At 48.1% G+C, this 18,868-nt stretch overlaps 2 protein-coding genes across 2 annotated transcripts in view; one reads left to right on the top strand and one right to left on the bottom strand.

The window, feature by feature from the left end:
• LOC307073884 (coiled-coil domain-containing protein 148-like) overlaps nt 1-12,592 on the bottom strand; it is a gene marked incomplete at both ends in the record, with an annotated part of 23,481 nt that extends 10,889 nt beyond the window's left edge. The window contains 9 exons of the mRNA XM_079733843.1: nt 1,543-1,681; nt 3,342-3,517; nt 4,258-4,353; nt 6,495-6,646; nt 6,811-6,908; nt 7,685-7,788; nt 10,614-10,735; nt 11,288-11,378; nt 12,533-12,592. Coding sequence (XP_079589969.1) covers nt 1,543-1,681; nt 3,342-3,517; nt 4,258-4,353; nt 6,495-6,646; nt 6,811-6,908; nt 7,685-7,788; nt 10,614-10,735; nt 11,288-11,378; nt 12,533-12,592 — 1,038 coding nt within the window. The remainder of the gene's footprint in view (nt 1-1,542; nt 1,682-3,341; nt 3,518-4,257; nt 4,354-6,494; nt 6,647-6,810; nt 6,909-7,684; nt 7,789-10,613; nt 10,736-11,287; nt 11,379-12,532) is intronic.
• Nucleotides 12,584-18,868, top strand: part of LOC307072739 (plakophilin-4-like) — an 81,592-nt gene continuing 75,307 nt past the window's right edge. Inside the window, exon 1 of the mRNA XM_079732181.1 lies at nt 12,584-12,718. The gene's annotated coding sequence lies outside the window, so the exon portion shown is untranslated. The remainder of the gene's footprint in view (nt 12,719-18,868) is intronic.

Here is an 18,868-nt window from a genome sequence, read left to right as displayed (position 1 = left end):
TTGTTTGGCTGTTGGAGGAGCGCAGTTTCTGCAGTGATAATGTGACTCACTGGGGGGGGGGGGGTTGGGGGGTCATGATGCTAAATACAACAGTGTTATTCAAACAGAAGAAGACATTAACTGGGCATAAAGGAGGTCAGAAAACCGCATCCTCCAGTTTAATAAGAAGATACAGTTTGAAAAAATGAAGCGCCTGACCTCTCTGGTTGAGTTATTGCCCAGCAGGTTTAAGGAGACACAACGAAGAGAGAAATATTTTACAAAAGCAGCAATTATACCAAGAACAATGTGAAAGCGGTGCCTAAGCGTTGCGGTGGGAAGTGTTAGAAGGGACAGGCGGTGTGCGTCTGCACCATCAAAGCAGCAGGGCTGGGCTTTAAGGGTTTTCAAAAGAGACCCATTTCTGTTTGTTCCCTGGGACCTCCACCAAACACTAGGAGGAATGTTTATGGCGAGTGCAAAGAAAAAAGAAGATTAGTGAGAAAAACAAAACACCAACAACCACAGCTTTGAAAATGGCCCGACCGGATAAATCCTTCAGTCGCTACGTTGCGTCGCCCTCCTCTCTGTTTTCACTCTCACACGGAGAAGAGCAAGAGTCACTTTCTTTATTCAGATACTAAAGCTGGACAGATAGAGACGGACAGATAGACGGGTAGCAACCTTATCTCTGTAATATAATAAGTACTCTATATTCAGGATGTTTCCTTCATGAAGAGGAGCCTGCAGTTCCAGTTTGAGTTTGTGTCCGTCTCCAGCGATGGGAAGTGCGCCTTAATAAGACTAATCCGAGACATGAGGAGGAGCCCTGCAATCTGTTGACTCGGAGGGTCCGCTAGAAGACAGCTCAGCTAGAAAAGAGGGTTCTGATGAAACACTGGCAACCTGAAGAAGCCTCTTACACGCAGCATCCAGCTGCCCCTGATGGAAGGATGGGCCTCTGGGCAAGAGAAGAGGATAAGTGATGATGGCGACCAGGGGACGAGAGAGAGAGGGAGAGATGGAGAGAGCCCCTGCGGTTGTCATGGTGATGCTAGACAGCGGTGTGAGTGAGGTGACACCGCAGATCCTGCAGCCTGCTGGGAATGACATCTGTGTTTGTGTGTGTGTGTGTTTGTGTGTGTAGATGGGAGCATGTATGTACGTGTGTATGTGTGTGTATGCATGTATGTGTGTGTGTGTGTGTGTGTTTGCACTCACTGATGTATGTGTATGCATCTGAGTGTGTGTGTGTATGTTTATGTGCGTGTGTGTGTGTGTGTATGCACCTATGTGTTTGCATCTGTGTGTGTGTGTGTGTGTGTGTGTGTGTATGCACATGTGTGTGTAGGTATATTCGCCGTGTTCATCCGTGTTTTAGATTCTCCTGCAGGCATCATTGAGTGCAGGGAAATCAATTATTTTCGTTTCGTTTCGCGAGAGACAACAAAAGCCCGTGCGCACAGATCCCCTCCAGCCCCACCATTCCAACACACACCCAAACAACCACAACCACTTCCACCGGGCACGTTGTTGTATCTCCCGGTGTACTCGAGCACTGACCAGGTCCTGGCGGGTTCTGTGTGGGAGGAGTCGGAGCAGCATGTCAGCGCAGAGAGCCCTGTGGTTGGGCAGGTCCGGCCCGTATTGACCCACTGTCCACTGGAAGCAGAGGTGGTCGCTGGCAGACCAGCCGCAGCACCTGGAACAGATCCCGGGACAGGAGATCAGCTGCAGACTGGAAGAGGACTGGAGCGTCGCCATGGCAATGTAGAGTGTCAACACAACAACACAAAACCTGACACCAGTCGAAAGGCATTTAGTTATTTAGCAGACACTTCCAGTGAATATGGTGACCGGTCATTTCGGAGCAGGTAGGGGTTAGACAGTACAGAGATAGGTCATTCAGGAGCAGGTAGGGGTTGGACAGTACAGAGACAGGTCATTCAGGAACAGGTAGGGGTTAGACAGCACAGAGACAGGTCCTTCAGGAACAGGTAGGGGTTGGACAGTACAGAGATAGGTCATTCAGGAGCAGGTAGGTGTTAGACAGTACAGAGATAGGTCATTCAGGAGCAGGTAGGTGTTAGACAGTACAGAGACAGGTCCTTCAGGCACAGGTAGGGGTTAGACAGTACAGAGATAGGTCCTTCAGGAGCAGGTAGGGGTTAGACAGTACAGAGATAGGTCATTCAGGAGCAGGTAGGGGTTGGACAGTACAGAGACAGGTCATTCAGGAACAGGTAGGGGTTAGACAGTACAGAGATAGGTCATTCAGGAGCAGGTAGGGGTTGGACAGTACAGAGACAGGTCATTCAGGAACAGGTAGGGGTTAGACAGCACAGAGACAGGTCCTTCAGGAACAGGTAGGGGTTGGACAGTACAGAGATAGGTCATTCAGGAGCAGGTAGGTGTTAGACAGTACAGAGATAGGTCATTCAGGAGCAGGTAGGTGTTAGACAGTACAGAGACAGGTCCTTCAGGCACAGGTAGGGGTTAGACAGTACAGAGATAGGTCATTAAGGAGCAGGTAGGGGTTAGACTGTGCAGAGATAGGTCATTCAGGAACAGGTAGGGGTTAGACTGTACAGAGATATGTCATTAAGGAGCAGGTAGGGTTTAGACTGTGCAGAGACAGCTCATTCAGGAGAAGGTAGGTGTTAGAGCATCTTGACTCAAGGATCACAGACATTTGGAGATCGAACCCGCAACCTTTCTGCTGGGAGTCAAACACGGTAACCACTGGACCACCCTGCCGCCTATTGGAGGGTTGATTCACTAACATGTTGGTCATTTGAATTAAGAAACCTAAGACTAACATTAGGAAACACGACCGTTGGATTATACATGATATTGGTTAAGGTTCTGCATGCTTATTTTATTCCTGTTTACAAATGATAATATTAGTAGTGTGTATGTTAATGCTGCTGACAGGGTTTACAGTCGAATTGCGGAGGGGTTGACTTCCCACTACAAACAACAAAACAACAAAACGGCAACAGGGTGGGCCGCGTGTCTGCACGCTTCTACAAATTATGTAAACACAGCTAACCAAGGATCAAAAAGAGAGAAACAGAAGACAATAAATCCCCCACACACACGAAATGATGCCATTAACATTTATGTGATCAACCTCCTATTGTTTCTGGGCTGACTGGTTGAAGGGGTGGGGGAGGAGGGTGGATTAGACAAATAAAGGATTGGATCTCAATATAGGTTTCTTAATTTTTGAAATCAAAAAGGATGGCATGTTCATTAATAAAGACTATAACGCTGCCATCTTCCACATAAGTCCTGCAGTCTGTCCTAACGCTAAAGGGACATTGAGGCGCGGCCACGCGGGTCTTCCGGCCGCGAGTCACCTGTCCATGCCCCCCAGGCGCTCCGTGATGCCGCGCTGCCTGGACTGGTAGCTCTCCGCCAGTGTCTGAAAGCTCTGCAGCACGGAGAGCTTCAGCTCTGGGTAGGGACAGTCTGCCTCCAGCACCTCCCCTGGAACCGGCTCTGGGTCTGCCTCAGACCCACACGCCACACAGCCCTTGGGGTTGGGGCAGTCATATGCATACAGAGACGGGAGAGGTTAGACAAAGAGATGCTGATTCCCATAATTATAATAATTCATGATTTCTTTCTTTTTTTTCATGATTATATATCATTTTCTAAAGATAGATGAAAGGGAATTCAGTTACATGCCATTAAAGAGCAGGTAGGGGTTGGACAGTACAGAGAAAGGTCAGTAAGGTACAGGTAGGGGTTAGACAGTACAGAGACAGGTCATTAAGGACAGGTAGGGGTTAGACAGTACAGAGAAAGGTCATTAAGGACAGGTAGGGGTTAGACAGTACAGAGACAGGTCATTAAGGACAGGTAGGGGTTAGACAGTACAGAGAAAGGTCAGTAAGGTACAGGTAGGGGCTAGACAGTACAAAGACAGGTCATTAAGGAGCAGGTAGGGGCTAGACAGTACAGAGACAGGTCAGTAAGGTACAGGTAGGGGCCAGACAGTACAAAGACAGGTCATTAAGGACAGGTAGGGGTTAGACAGTACAGAGAAAGGTCAGTAAGGAGCAGGTAGGGACTAGGGGGCATCTTGCAATAGGATGCCTACAGACTGCACACATTGGTGTTTGAACCCAGAAACCCTTCACAGCAGAGAAACTCGCTAACCAACCAGATATTTTGGATGTTTTTACACAATATCAAGTGACGGCTGGCTGAGCCTCACCGACCCTGGAAATAATCCCATTAGTGCAGTGCAGAGCTACGTGGACGTCCTACCTCTAGGCCCAGGGCTGCCATCTCCTCCTCCAACGCCAGCAGCTCAGCACGCAGCCTTCCCGTCACCGCCCCCTGCTGCTGCTTCACCAGGTTCACCTGTGGGTGAGCAGATAAAGGAGATTAAGGAGAGAAAAGAAATCGCAGCCCACAGTCATGGGACGCAGCGTAGGGGATCCTGCCGGCTACGCGGTCTGACCTTCTGTCAGACAGCGGAGAACGTAGTGCCGCGATCCGGGACCTGCCAGGAAATGTATCATGTCCACTTCACGGTGAAATATCACGGTCCTTGGCTTGGAGAAATGGTCAACAATGAAACGCTTGTTTCAACCTTGTAATTGTGTTGCTTTTCGTGCTACCTTGGTCACGGCTCCCAGATTGGTGGGCACACATCAAGAGGTCTAGACAGTTTTTGTGGTGCGTGTGCGTGTGCGTGTGCGTGTGTGTGTGTGTGTGTGTGCGCGTGTAGGATTGATTCTCAGATCTCCGCCTATGATTCACATTATCACCTCGCTCTGACTCTCAACGTGACGCTCACTTATAGACGAGCAGTCAGTAGTGATCTCCACGCTGGTGACACGTAGGTAGAACCCTGGTTTCTAGTGGCTTTATTTATTAGCCGCTGATGCATCGATCCGACAGCGTCCATTAGAATCATTCTCTCCGCGGTGCTGATGCCGGGAATGTTTAAAGATTCAAAACAGCCGAGCAACACAGAGGTTTCACCCTGGAGGTACGTGGAGGGTCGATATCGAAGCCTTAGGTAGATTTATGCAGATTCACAGTACCGACTGGGAACTTGTAACAGATTGGTTTGAAATAATCATAATTAAAAGAAAAAGGCGAACGACAGCAAGCTTCAAGGAGCAGGTGTTTGGTGACAACACAAATGTTTCTGAGTAATTAAAAAACACATTTCAGTGACTGACACACAACCACAGCAAGCTGTTCTGGGGGGTTTAGTGGAGCGTATTGGACCACATCATCTGACCAAAATGCTTGAACAGGATGTGTGACTCACTGAAATTATATTGATAAGTCAAGTACTATGGGGCTCCCAGAGTGTAATGACAACGATTTCATGCTGTGTTAAGGGTAACAAGTAGCCAATGGTAGCATGAGTACGTGTGTCAAAATACTCCCCATAAACACACCCCGGTCCACGGCCTGGGCTCTGCTCCCTGGGGGATCTCTAAGGTGCCGGAGCTGGTTGGAAGCAACAGGGACATTCTAGCTCATGCAGAACGTAACGGACCATGTAAGAAAGAAAGAAAGTTATTCTGAAGGAGGAGTTGGGGAGAAAAGAAGAAACAAGCTCATCTCAAACAGAAAAGAAAAGGGTGTGTTTGTGTGTGTGTGTGTGTGCGCGTGTGTGTTTGTGTGTGTGTGTGTGTGTGTGTGTGTGTGTGTGTGTGTGTGTGTGTGTGTGTGTGTGTGTGTGTGTGTGTGTGTGTGTGTGTGTGTGTGTGTGTGTGTGTGTGTGTCTGGGTGTGTTTGTAGGGAGAGGAGGGGATAGAAGCTGTGCTGGGGGGGTCTCTATTGTGGCGATGCACTCAGGTGGGGAGCCCAGAATTAGAGGAATGAAAGAGAGAGCGTGTGTGTGGTTGTGTGTGTGTGTGTGTGTGTGTGTGTGTGTGTGTGTGTGTGTGCGTGTGCGAGTGCGTGTGTGTGTGTGTGTGTGTGAGAGAGAGAGAGAGGGAAAGAGAGAGAGAGGAATGGAGAGTGACCATGGGAATAATTAAGCCCAAGCCGGACACATGACAAACAAAATGGTTGCCAAGAAGATTTGCCTCCTCCAAAAAGAAAGTATGTCAGGCATTAAAGGCAGATTGAAGTTCCTAGGGGGTGACGTGGCCACTGTCAGGGGTAAGGGGGCGTCAATAACAGTGACAGAGCTACAGGGGCCCAGGGGACACTATAAACCGACTCACGTCTGAATCACCTCAACTCTGGCTGGGTCTGCAGAGCGCCCTGTCCTTTTTCAGTTGGCGACGGGAGAGCCACTGACATTCATTGCAGGAAACTTCATAAAAATGCTGGCAAACACTGACAAGACACAAGCCAGGAACTCGGTTCACTGGTGTAAGCACTGCCGGCTGGCCATCTCCCCCAAATGATGCCTATAATGCGTTTATGATTGCAATAACAAGCACCGTTTTAGAACTGGAGTTCGGATGACACGATTCTGAAGGTTAGTAGCGTTTACAAGCTGTGTGCAATGGCAGAGTGGGTCCAGACACCTGTTGCTGTATCTGCAGTCCTTCAGAGGGGTGGAGAGTACGGGGCTGGGCGAGGAGTTCATCCATCCTGAAGCGGAGGTCGTCTCGGAGCTGGAGAACAGGCTCCACTGTGGCCATCTTGAAAAGCTCTCTCTCCCTTTCAAGATACAGGCCTGACATACAAAGGCACACACACACACGCACGCAAGCACGCACACGCACAAACACACAGACACGCATGCATGCACACAAACACACACCCCATGCTCAGTGACATAATGTACAGGGACTAGGATGTTTGTGCTGACGTTTCAAACTTCACTGTTAGCTAGTTTACCGTGCTCTTGAAGCTCATTGGTCGAGCCGTGATCTTGAAGCTCATTGGTTGAGCCGAGCTGTGCTACAAAACCCTCCAGGTCACTAACTGCCGTCTCCCTGCAGCAGCGGGACAGAAACAACACGATGATGTTGTAGTAGGATAGTAGTAGAAGCACAGTAGTAGTAGTTTAGTTGTAGAAGCACAGTAGTAGTACTTGTATAGTAGTAAAAGTAGTATAGTAAATGGTAAATGGACTGCATTTATATAGCGCCTTTTCTATAACCAGTGGCCACCCAAAGCGCTTTACAATATTGCCTCACAATCACCCACTCATACACACAATCACACACCGACGGCAGAGTCAGCCACGCAAAGGCGACAGCCAGCTCGTCGGGAGCAGTTAGGGTAAGGTGCCTTGCTCAGGGACACCTCGACACTCAGATAGGAGGAGCCGGGGATTGAACTAGCAGTAGAAGCCCAGTAGTAGTAGTAGTATAGTTGTAGTACTAGTATAGTATTATTAGAAGTAGTGTAGTAGTGGTAGTATAGTATTATACTACCTTCCTGTCACATGACAGTGCCTTCATGGCCCCTGTCCTGCTGGGGGCCCCTTTCCTGCTGGGGACCCCCTGGTGAGTCTCAGTCCCACGGTGGTCTCACACCTCTGCCCCAAAATCATCTCTCTCCTCTGTTTGTGTGTATGTGTTTGTATGTGTATGTGTGTATGTGTGTGAGTGTGTGTGTGTGTGTGTGTGTGTGTGTGTGTGTGTGATTCTCAACCGTCACGGTGAAAGCAGAGTGCTCGTAAATCACTTGGGGTGTCAGACTTGTTCATTCCTAGGAGGAGCTTACAATAACAACAATATTAATATTCATAGCATTGTGTTCTTACTCTGCTGTCCTCAGCCTCAGGTGTTCCCGGGACCACACCTGTCTGTGTTGTCGGAGCAGCGACGTCTCCTTGGACGACCTGGCTGCAGACAGAGTCTTCTGAACCTGAGGAGTAAAAAGACAACATCATTGAGAGATTCATGTATTCACACCCACTGGAATTGGCTGCATTCCAATTGGTTTCCTTAGGTTTGGTTTCCATGTCTATGTGGGTGGGTTCTATGTGGGGTATTATAATGTGACTGTAGCAACGACGATACCACACCCCACCCAGGTGGCTTTTCTGGGCTCCTCCAGACACAAGGATGCAGGGTGGTGGTGGTGTTTAAAACACGGTTTATTGTACACTCCAATAAACCAATAAGACTTTAATGTTTGGATTTCAATCATGCTAATTATATTGAACGTGTTACTAAACTGTGCAATTCCTTCAGATGGGGTGGACGGGATAGTACATTGACCTATATGATGGAAAGACCCAGGTGATCAATACTAGTCATTTAGTCCCTTAACTCCAAAAAAAACAGTTTAATTCAGATCATTACGGTGGTTTGTAGGCATCAAAGAAGGGGTTAGGGTCACCAGGGAATCAAATCCAGTCATTTCTACCCAGTGCTTTAACGCCTGGACACACAGACATGAAGGACACGGCATGTAGAATAAGGGGGCCAAGGTGTCGGGGGGCTTACGAGACAGGTCAGCCCGCCCTCGGAACTAAGTAGGTCGTCGTCTTATCTTATGGTCAAGGTGACGTGGCTTCCTCTGTGTCTCTCAGGGCATCAGGGGAACGCATGAAACCCGGTGGTTTGGTTCTGCCAGTGTCCATGGCTCTGCCGTGAACATGTATAAGAATGAGCCTTAATTGCTGGGGGGAGGGTGTTGAACAGCATCAGGCTGGTGTTACGAAGATGCGGTTAATGTGAACGGTGTGATATTGAAACACGCGTGTGGAACATGTTGTCATGTTGGTGGCAGGAATAGGAGAGGGGGGGTGGGTGAAGGAGGAGGAGGGGGTGTCACTGAATGTCTTCATCTGTCCTCGTCTCTTTTTCCTTTTTCATTATGCAGGGAACATCCCGCGCATCCCGCTCCACTTTTCAGCAAAGCACATAATTGTCTATCAGCTGGGTTTACACAGGTCGCTAGCTCAGATAATTGTACGTCAGAAATCTTCCCCTAAGTTGCAATTACGCCGCGGGAACGCCACGCGGCTGGAAGCGGTTGCATGTGATTTTCCAACGGCTTCTTTCCCTGGCTACAACCGAGTGGGTTTTATTAATCAACACAGCATGTATCATGCATACACATCGTTGATATACTGTCAGGGTTCATACCAGGCAAAGCTATTCCTTGAGGATGTTAACGCCATCTTTTGTTTCGTTGACTGTTCAACCTTCAGTGTTCCTGTTGTGTTTCAGAAGGGCGAGGTAATCTTCTCGTTAGAATAGATGCATCCTCTCCTACAAGCCCCTAAAACATATTGATATTACCTGGTGGCTCCTATCACCATTCTCGTTAATGTACAACTAGGGGTTAGGCTGCAGGCATTTTATTCTAGGTTGCCTACAGGTAGGCAGTGGACATTGGGCAACAGACCCAGTACCTTTCGGCTAGGAGTGGAACCCACTAGGGATGGAACAGCCCCCACAAAGTTCCTAATCAAAAGACCCCCGATTCTTATTTATTCTGATTCTAGCTGTTACAATCCAACTGTGTAGCCAGCTTCTCTGGAGACAGCAGATTTGTTTCGAACACCTGGGGCCCCCTGCTGCCATTGAGTCCCATCCCCTCCCCCCTCTTCTCTCCCCCTTCCTCTCCTCTCTCCCCTCACTTCCCTCCTCCCTCCTTCCTTGCTCTCCCTCCTCTCCTCTCTCTCCTGGTTTCAAGCCCTCCTACCCTCTCCTCCCTCCATCCTCCCCACCCTTCTCCTCCCTCTTTACCCTCCTCCCCTCTCCTCCCTGATCACCTCTCCTTTCCTCTCTCCCCAACGTTCCTCCCCTCCCTCCCATCCTCCCCTCTGCTCCCTTCCCTCCTCTCTCCCCACCGTCCCTCCCCTCCCTCCCTCCCCCCTCCCCTCCTTCTTCTCCTCCTTCCAATCCCTTCCTCCCTCCCTGGTCGTTTGGAGATGCCTCTGCAGGCTAGCTCCCAGCACCAAACCCACGCCAACGTAGCTCTCCCTTATCTAGTCCACGCAGGGAGAGAGAGAGAAAGAAAGGGCCAGGATTGGACCGGCCCACCGGCAACAGTAATGAGATACTATAAACCGTTTACCAATTAAAACACCGGAGGACTACCGGCCTGATCTCTCCCAACCCCCGCAATAACTTCTAAGAACTTGTATAAATGCAAAGAGGAGGGGATGAATGAACTTCAAACAGTGCAGAGGACCCCCGGCTGAGCCTCCTGAATATTCATCTCCTACTCCACGGCGGTAATATCCCACTCGGTAGCGTTTTAAAGAGAGATCTCAAGGTCTCCTCAGCAGACAGGACACTTATTAACACTGCAATTGAGTTTCGTGTGGCCTGGGTTGCTTGTGTTTTATAAGAGATGAGAGAAAGAGGAGAGAGGGGAGAGGATAGAGGAGAGGGGAGAGAGGAGAGAGAGACAAAGGAGAGAGAGACAGAGAGAGAAAGAGGTCTATGGTCAGACAGAGTCAGACCAGCCATGATGTTTTTACAACCCTAATATCAGCTGTCAATATCGAGCATTTCCCCAAAGACCGGCAGATAATGGGCTTTGAGAAGTAAACAACAGGCATTAGGTGAACTTGGTAGAAAACCACTGATGGCTCCATCACTATAGCGCGGTTGATCGTTATTTCCATCCTGTTCCATATTTATAAATCCGCTGAACCAGACCTAGGAAATGGTTCAAGTTTTCATTATAAGCGTACGTAGGAGATGGATCACAGGCGGGGTTCAGAGTACCTTCTGTGCGATGGTTTCCGATTCTTGACGTCTTGCTTGCAGGGCGGCTTCCAGACGCTGGTATTCTGTGGGCTGGCACCGGCTGCTGACAGAACCATCCCTCTTCCAGACCAGATGTTTGCCTAAAGTAAATGAAGTGGCTCATTTAGTTATTTTCTGAATGATTTGACCACATCCACTGTTATTTATTGGTTTGTATTTACTTGTTTTTAGAATTGTAACTATTTTTTCCTGTTATGTATTTTTAATTATTCCTGGTTATGATAAGGTGCTTCTTAATAAAATGCATTCCTTTTTTACTCCTGATGTCAAGTTCAAATTAAAAAGCTCATGATGAAAACAAACCACTAACACAACACCCCCAACAACTGTCGGGTGCTTTGCTGTAACTGCATGAGGTGATCAATATGTTTTTCAGCTTGGCTGGAGAGTGGTGTCCAGAGACACACAGGAGTCCGGCTCCTGATAACTATAGCCAGCTCTGGCTGCCGTGGTTCAGCTGTGATGCCAAGAGACAGGTGAATACACTGTGCCTCTCACAACCTCCTACCCTCACCCCCTCGTCTGGGCATTGCTTTGATCACCACTATATCAATATAACAACGTCTGGATGATAAGTATATAATATATATGCTATCATGTCCTGATATTTAAGATGCAACCCCATAACTGACCTGCACCATCTTGTGTTCTGCACTGTGTGATGAAGGCTCGCAGATCCCTTCCACTCATCCTACTGCAGCTGTTGAGGTATGGGGAGAAAGTCTGTTGAGACAAACAGTAACTCACAATGTCAGGGGCGTAGGAATGAGTTTAACATTGGGGGGGACACATATCGGAAACCTGACAGATCCGGTATATAATTTTTAGGTGGGACAAATGCGCCTGTCTCCGATATTGGAGGGGACACGTCCCCTCCGTCCCCCCCGGTTCCTACGCCCTTGCACAATGTAATGTACAGGCTGTACTCTATTTATTGTCTGGGATGAAGATATACAAGATAAGGCCAGATCTTAAGGCTATAGGGCAACAATAGTTTGTTAGTTATGTGAATGTTTTGGGGGAATTTCACTCTTGCTATTACTTGCTTGCTCGCTTTCTGTGCAGTAACTAATCCTTGTATTTATTGACCATCCTACCATAACACTGCTTAAAATGCCCTGCAGTAGACTTCAGAGCGGAGCCCATCCCCTGACTAAAGACTGCCATAATATAATGCTGTACATTGCATAATCAATATTGTATGCTGCCTGTGCGAAAAGGATGATAAGGACCGGGGCTATATGGCCCTCTAATGACACCACTTAATATTCCTCATGATTACCAGGACGCCCTCTCTCCATCATAGCCTGCTCCGGGTTTCGGAGTGTCCCATCTCACTGTTCGAGGGGTTCACTCTTCTGGCCACGAGTCCCGGTGTCAGATAAGATGCTGATATATGGTGGTCAAACACGCAATGCTTTGGTGATATTTCATTCGTCCAGCAATCGTTCAAGTGAGAACATGAGACATGATGTTGCACTTCTTTGGCAAGCAATCTCTGCGCATTCCCAAAATAAGTGGACACTGTTTCTCGTTAAATCGCTGGACAACCACGCTAAACGAAGTAGACCTACCATATAAATAATGGATTTTCTCTTGGCAGGCTAGAGAGTTTTTGAATACTTAATAATTCGTTGAAAATAGCACTTTTAACGAGCAAAGTGTTTGAGTTAAGTGACTATTTGACCGTCCTACCTTGTGGTGGTGGCGGTTTTAAAGCGTCCAGTCAACGACAACATTTGTAACCAAGGGAACTATAACCGCCTCGCCATTTGTCCATTCGACGATGCCACTCACACGGAAACGCCCTCTTATCCCAACGGAGCCAATAAGGACCCAGCACTGCAAAAACCCCACCAAAGCCTGACGTCACTCACGCTCGTATTCCTCCAGTTTGGGTGCAGAGCCACGGAGAGTCTTCTTGTTCCGGAGACCATGGAGGACACCTTCCCTCCTCCACACGCATGGGACTAAACCACGGGAACGATTACCTATGAAGTTACACATTCTCATTGGGATCCAGCCCAACAACTTAGCCCAGCACTAAAACAACCCTCCGCCAGGTACGGAACTATACTATTTTTTTATCCGCGAACTATAGAAAAAAACTGAAAAGCTAAAAAAAAAACTAAAATGAAGGATCTTCTTCCCGAAAAGGGGGAATCGATCAACTTACGCGTAAAGTTTCCACATGGACAGCGGAGAAGTGTGTGCGGTCTCTCTTTTTTGGTGCATAGCACTGCCATGTGAAAAGTATCGCGCATCAGTGGATACTCTTCGGGGACACTGTGGTTCCGTGGGACCGATGCATTGCAGCACACCTTGGGCCGGTTCTGGTGCTTTTTTCGGGGCTTTCTTCGGGGCTCTCTTCGCGGCGTTCCGCGGCTGTGTCAGCGCTTTCGCCGGGGAGATTGAAAACCTAATTGCAGACATACGGAACGGGTCACGGGAGTGCTCGCTGTGGGAACAACCGAGGGCATTTCCACAGTCTATCGTCTAGGAGTATAGATTCATTTATATGTGTATGTATAAAAGTAGGACTATAGGCCTATATATATATACTCCTACTTTTTTCCCTTGAATGGTCGTAGAGGAACACCCTTGGGGGACTGAGAAGGGGAAAAGGATTCAGAGGGAGAAAGGAGTGAGGGGGAGAGAGGAGTGAGGTGGAGAGAGGAGTGAGGTGGAGAGAGGAGTGAAGAGGGAGAGAGAAGGAGTGAGGTGGAGAGAGGAGTGAGGTTGAGAGAGGAGTGAGGTTGAGAGAGGAGTGGGGTGGAGAGAGGAGTGAAGAGGGAGAGAGGAGTGAGAGGGAGCAAGGAGTGAGGGGGATAGGGGAGGGAGTGACGGGATAGAGGAGTGAGTGAGAGGGAGGGGTGAGACAGGAGGGAGTGAGAGGGAGGAGTGAAGAGGCAGGTGAGGTTAGGGAGGGAATCTGTGGAATGTGAGGTCGGCGTTGGGCGGGGAGTTCGGCTCCCACGAGATAAGCTCACCTTTTTATCGCACGTTCACTCATTTGCATAAGAGTGTCCCCACATGTACCTAATGCCGTTATTTACACTGTAAATACTCATGCAAATGGCGTTTCTTTGCATGTAAATCCTTACGTTTTATTCAAATAATTAGATCTTACAATTTATAGTGAAGAAAAACATTGCCCCCCTCCCATGTTATTAAAACCGCCTCACTGACGCTTTGGTCGATTATTTGGCATGCATATGTCGCTATTATGTGTGTATTACAAGTGTGTTCATTATGGATCCGTCCAAGTGAGTCATTAGCCACAGCATAACTCGCACACGCAAGATGAGCATACACGCATCCCAGTGGTGATGAATGTTATCAGCAACAGGAAGTGAAGCATACCGTGACATTTCCTGAGTGGGTTGGGCATAATGACGTGAACGACAGGTAAACTTAGAATGGTTGATATGGAAACCAATTTATTCTATATCATTAAAAAATAATAATCTGGTATGTAGCAAAAGGCATCTTCTGAATCTAATTATGGTTACTTCGTGCTGTCTTGTATGCACATGCACACACACGCACGCACACGCACGCACACACACGTGTTTATGCTCCTCATGATTCCCATTAGTGGAGAGAACACCGACTCTGTCCCTCAGTCTGCTTGTGTTCACCTCTGTAGTGGACTAACAAGAAGCCAACTTTGATTTAACCAAGATAGCATTTAGCATATATGGTGCATTGATGATGTCTTCTTTTCTGGTCAACTCAGTCGCCTTGAGGTGATGTGGAAAACCAAAAGCAAAGATGTAACATGGCGTTGTTCATATTGAGTTGGATGAGCTTACGGTAAGGGGAACTCGGGAGGGAAGTTTTCAAGAGGTTGTAGGTTAAACTTTCATAATTCCTGTTTTTCTGATAGTTGGAACTATTTTGAAAAGTTGCACAATTGAATGGAATGCACCTCCTCCCTTTATTAGTCTCTCAGCAACGATGACGTCACCCATACACAAGTGTGTGTGTGTGTGTGCGTTCAGGGTGTGCGTGTGTGGCAATAACATGTTTATTTACTCAGATAAGATCAAAAAACCTTAAGGGAAATTTAGGTGCATTAGCCGCAATCCGCGGACAATAGACGCTATGCAAACACACGCACCATAAGTGCGGGTCTGACGCCAAACAATACCCCATAAGTCACCGTGAATGAGTACCTCAACCACACGGTGGACACTACACGCACATGAGTGCTTTGCATAGGCAAATAGTGCTTGCATGAAGGGTAGTTAGTGTGGTCAACGTGATGAGGTTTTCATGCGTGTATAAATCAGGAGGGGTCAGTCTGCTAAGGGTCACTCTACCCCGTGTGTGTGTGTGTGTGTGTGTGTGTGTGTGTGTGTGTGTGTGTGCGCGCGTTGTCTGCGCTGCTTGATGTCTCTCAAGCGTCACCAAACGCGGGGCTCAAGACTCTCAGCCCGCTTCCAGCTGCTGGTTCCTAAAGGCCTTCCCCGAGCACCTTCTCGGTGTACTAGCTTTAAGAGGTTCTGGGTTTTTCCATTTCTTTTTTATGGATTTTCACTAAGTGTGTTCCCACAAAAGGGGGAAGAAACATATCTGGGCCTAGCGGGAGAGAAATGTTTTTGTTTAATCCCCAATGGGGGGCTGATGTGCCGTGGAACAAGAATAGCTGGAAATTGTGGCAGGGAAGGAGTAGCAACCGGGGTAACGGTGAGTCTGTGTCCTCTGTTACTGTGATTTCAGAGTAATAATGCCACACATCCACTAACTTCTTATTACCCCGCCCGTCAGCAGACCAGGGACTCATTCGACATGAAGGATGTACTCATTCTGAATGCACCATTGATGCATGGGAGAGCAGTGTCATAGCACCGGCAATAGCACCACCACCACCACCCACCTCAACCACCACAACACCATCCACACCACACCACCAACCACTCAAAATGACATTCTGTTGCCCCTCATGGTTACTCAAAGTTTGAACTTTGCTCAATGGTAATGCTGAACTATAGCCTTGGTATCTTGTTAAGCGCCTCATTGTTAAGTTTGACATTTACCTACAGTTGAATGATTATCTTTCAATTTAGAATTTCGGAAGGCTGAAATTTGAGATGATGTTGACAATGATGATGATGAGGACAAAGACCAATGGGAGATCTTGTGGACTCCTGGGCTAGGTTCTGTCATCCCTGGGACCTGGTGAGGTCTTGGCTTCAGATCTCAACCAGGGTGGTTTGGCCTCATTGCGGGATATTAATAGCATAGCATTCATCACCCCGGCCAGGAACATTTATTTATTCTTAAGCTCCAAAGTCCTCCTTTTTCCATCTAACTCTTTTCTTTCCGTTCCTCGCGGGGACGGAGTGACTTGGAGGCAGGCAGGCTGCCCGGCCTCACAGGGAAACCCCCCTTCACTAGCAGGGCTGGGGGGTCCTGGGCTGGCTTTGGGCCCTCTAGTCCTCATTCTCAGGGTTGGTAGACTACTAGACTACTATATTTACATTTACATTTAGGGCATTTAGCAGACGCTTATATCCAAAGCGACTTGCAATAAGTAGGTAAATTTGTCTGAAGAAAGAGAAACAACGATATATCACTGTCGGCACTGTAAGGATGTTCAAAGAACCACGTGCCAAGCATAGATGCCGCACAATGCTAAGTACTGTATGGCATTAGGGCAAGAAGAAGCCATTCCCTTCTCTAAAACAGGACGGGGAAAACTTAACGAGGCTCCATCTATAGAATGTATAGGAAGGAACATAAAAAATACATGGTTCTATCCTGAAGGAAAGGGGGAACCACTGTAGGCCCCCAGTGCCGAGTCACGTGTAAGGGGCTTTCATTGTTAGAATGCGCTTGTATCCGTGTTAGACACCCCCTGATATCGTGTGTAGAATCAGTGTTACCCAGGAACCATCGGTGGCGCGGTGGCTGCATTCAGACAGGATTGGGGTTGGGGGGGGGGGGGGGGGGGTGTCTAGTTAAGGCTTAGCATGTCAGCCCGGTCTTCACTGCTGATCCAACTAGATATGCAGATAAATTCCTGACAGAGCTCCCGATTTCATGCTTTGCTCGGCTCCTGGATAGCTGAAGATAATGTGGGACACAAAGCATGTCAGCGCTTTCAGAGATTAGCCGCACAATAGACACTTCCCCCCCCCCCCCCCCCCCCCTGTCCAGTAAAATAGTCTTTCCATAGTCCCGGCGTGCTGATTCTGAAAAGAGACCAGAGTCTGCTGTGTGGACACACTGGTGAATAGGGAAGGCTTTTTATTTTCTGTCGGCACAGGCAGCCCCCCCTTCCCTAGCAACGAGGGCCCCCAGATGTGTTCTTTACCGTTGGAGTCTTCCACGACTACCCTGGTTTAGCTACACCTGTCTGCCTGCTGTTTGACCTCGCCTCTGCCTCCCTGAGCTCTGCAGCCTCTGGTCACGCATAGCGAAAGTAGGAGGGAGGAGGCAGGGACTGGCTTGAATTAGAACGGGCTCTATTTATTATATCGTGGGTAATATCGGTGTGAATATCATGGTAAATGTTATGGTAAATATCGTATAAATATCTCAGTAAATACTCAGTGGCTCATCGGATAGAGTGCGTACCATATAGGCTCGGACCTGAGCGCAGCGACCCGGGTTCGAATCCTGACCGTTGTTATTTGCTTCATGTCCTCCCCTCTATCTCCCATACCTTCCTCTCTATCTCACTCTATAATAAAGCATCATATATAATATCATGGTAAATATCATTTTTAATTTCATGGTAAATATCCGATTCAATGTCAACCTCTGCGGTATGGTAGGCTGAAGCCAAGAGCTGAGACCAACGAGGGGGAGTTGTTAAACCCTGACAGCAGAGTGACGTGAAAAGCACCTCTTTTCAGCCCAGAGTGACCAAGTGAGAAATATGCCTCGCCGTCTTTTCAGCCCTCTGCCCTTTTTCTCAACGCTGACATACATCTCGGAGACGAAGAGGTGCTTCACATCGAGGACACTAGTGCGCTAGTCCCATATTTTACAGGCTGTTTCCCTGCTTACCGGCCGTCAGTTTCAGGTAGCGTGGGATGGGATCAGGTGAGAGGGGTGAGGGTTAGGTTGCAGGATTTAGGGGACAGGTAAAGGCGTTCCTTTACTGGGGTCATATGTGTGGCTGCTGTCCTATAGGTAGGCTGGATTCTTGTAGGTAGACTGGGGTGTTGTAGGTAGGCTGGTGTCTTGTAGGTAGACTGGGGTGTTGTAGGTAGGCTGCTGTCTTGTAGGTAGACTGGGGTGTTGTAGGTAGGCTGCTGTTTTGTAGGTAGGCTGGTGTCTTGTAGGTAGACTGGGGTGTTATAGGTAGACTGGGGTGTTGTAGGTAGGCTGCTGTCTTGTAGGTAGGCTGCTGTCTTGTAGGTAGGCTGGTGTCTTGTAGGTAGACTGGGGTGTTGTAGGTAGACTGGGGTGTTGTAGGTAGGCTGCTGTTTTGTAGGTAGGCTGGTGTCTTGTAGGTAGACTGGGGTGTTATAGGTAGACTGGGGTGTTGTAGGTAGGCTGCTGTCTTGTAGGTAGGCTGCTGTCTTGTAGGTAGGCTGGTGTCTTGTAGGTAGGCTGGTGCGTTGTAGGTAGGCTTGTGTCTTGTATGTAGGCTTGTGTCCTGTAGGCAGGGTGGTGTCCTGTAGGTAGGCTGCTGTCCTGTATGTAGGCTTGTGTCCTGTAGGCAGGGTGGTATCCTGTAGGTAGGCTGCTGTCCTGTAGGTAGGCTTGTGTCCTTTTGGAAAGCTGTTGTTCTGTTATTACGCTGGTGTCCTGTAGGTAGGCTAGTGTCCTGTAAGTAAGTAGGCTGGTTTCCTGTAGGAATGCTGGTGTCCTGTAAGTAGGATAGTGTCCTGTACTAATGATGGTATCCTGTCAGTAGGCTTGTGTCCTGTAAGTGACCTATTCCTAACGTACAACTTCGTCTCACTGGCTTCCATAAACGTCTCTCAAGCTGTTATTGAGGCTCTGACCTAAATGTCAAGGCATTTAAAAGCCGGGGTAACTAACAAGGTGGACATAGAGAAGGCTTGAGATCGCCCCACATTCAAAGGTGAAGTACTTGGTATGCAAGTTGCGCTTTTTACAGAGGATAATGTTTCAATTCAAGGTAAATGTATTTCATTAAGGCACTTGAAGTCATGAACAATCAGTTATTAACCATCAACCATTTTAATATATTTTATGCTTTAGCTTGGGGATAAGTTAGAGAAAACATC

The sequence above is a fragment of the Pollachius pollachius genome (assembly GCF_949987615.1).
Source record: "Pollachius pollachius genome assembly, chromosome: 3".
Lineage (NCBI taxonomy): Eukaryota > Metazoa > Chordata > Actinopteri > Gadiformes > Gadidae > Pollachius > Pollachius pollachius.
The sequence above is the reverse complement of the archived record's forward strand: the minus strand, read 5'-3'. Positions and strand labels throughout refer to the sequence as shown.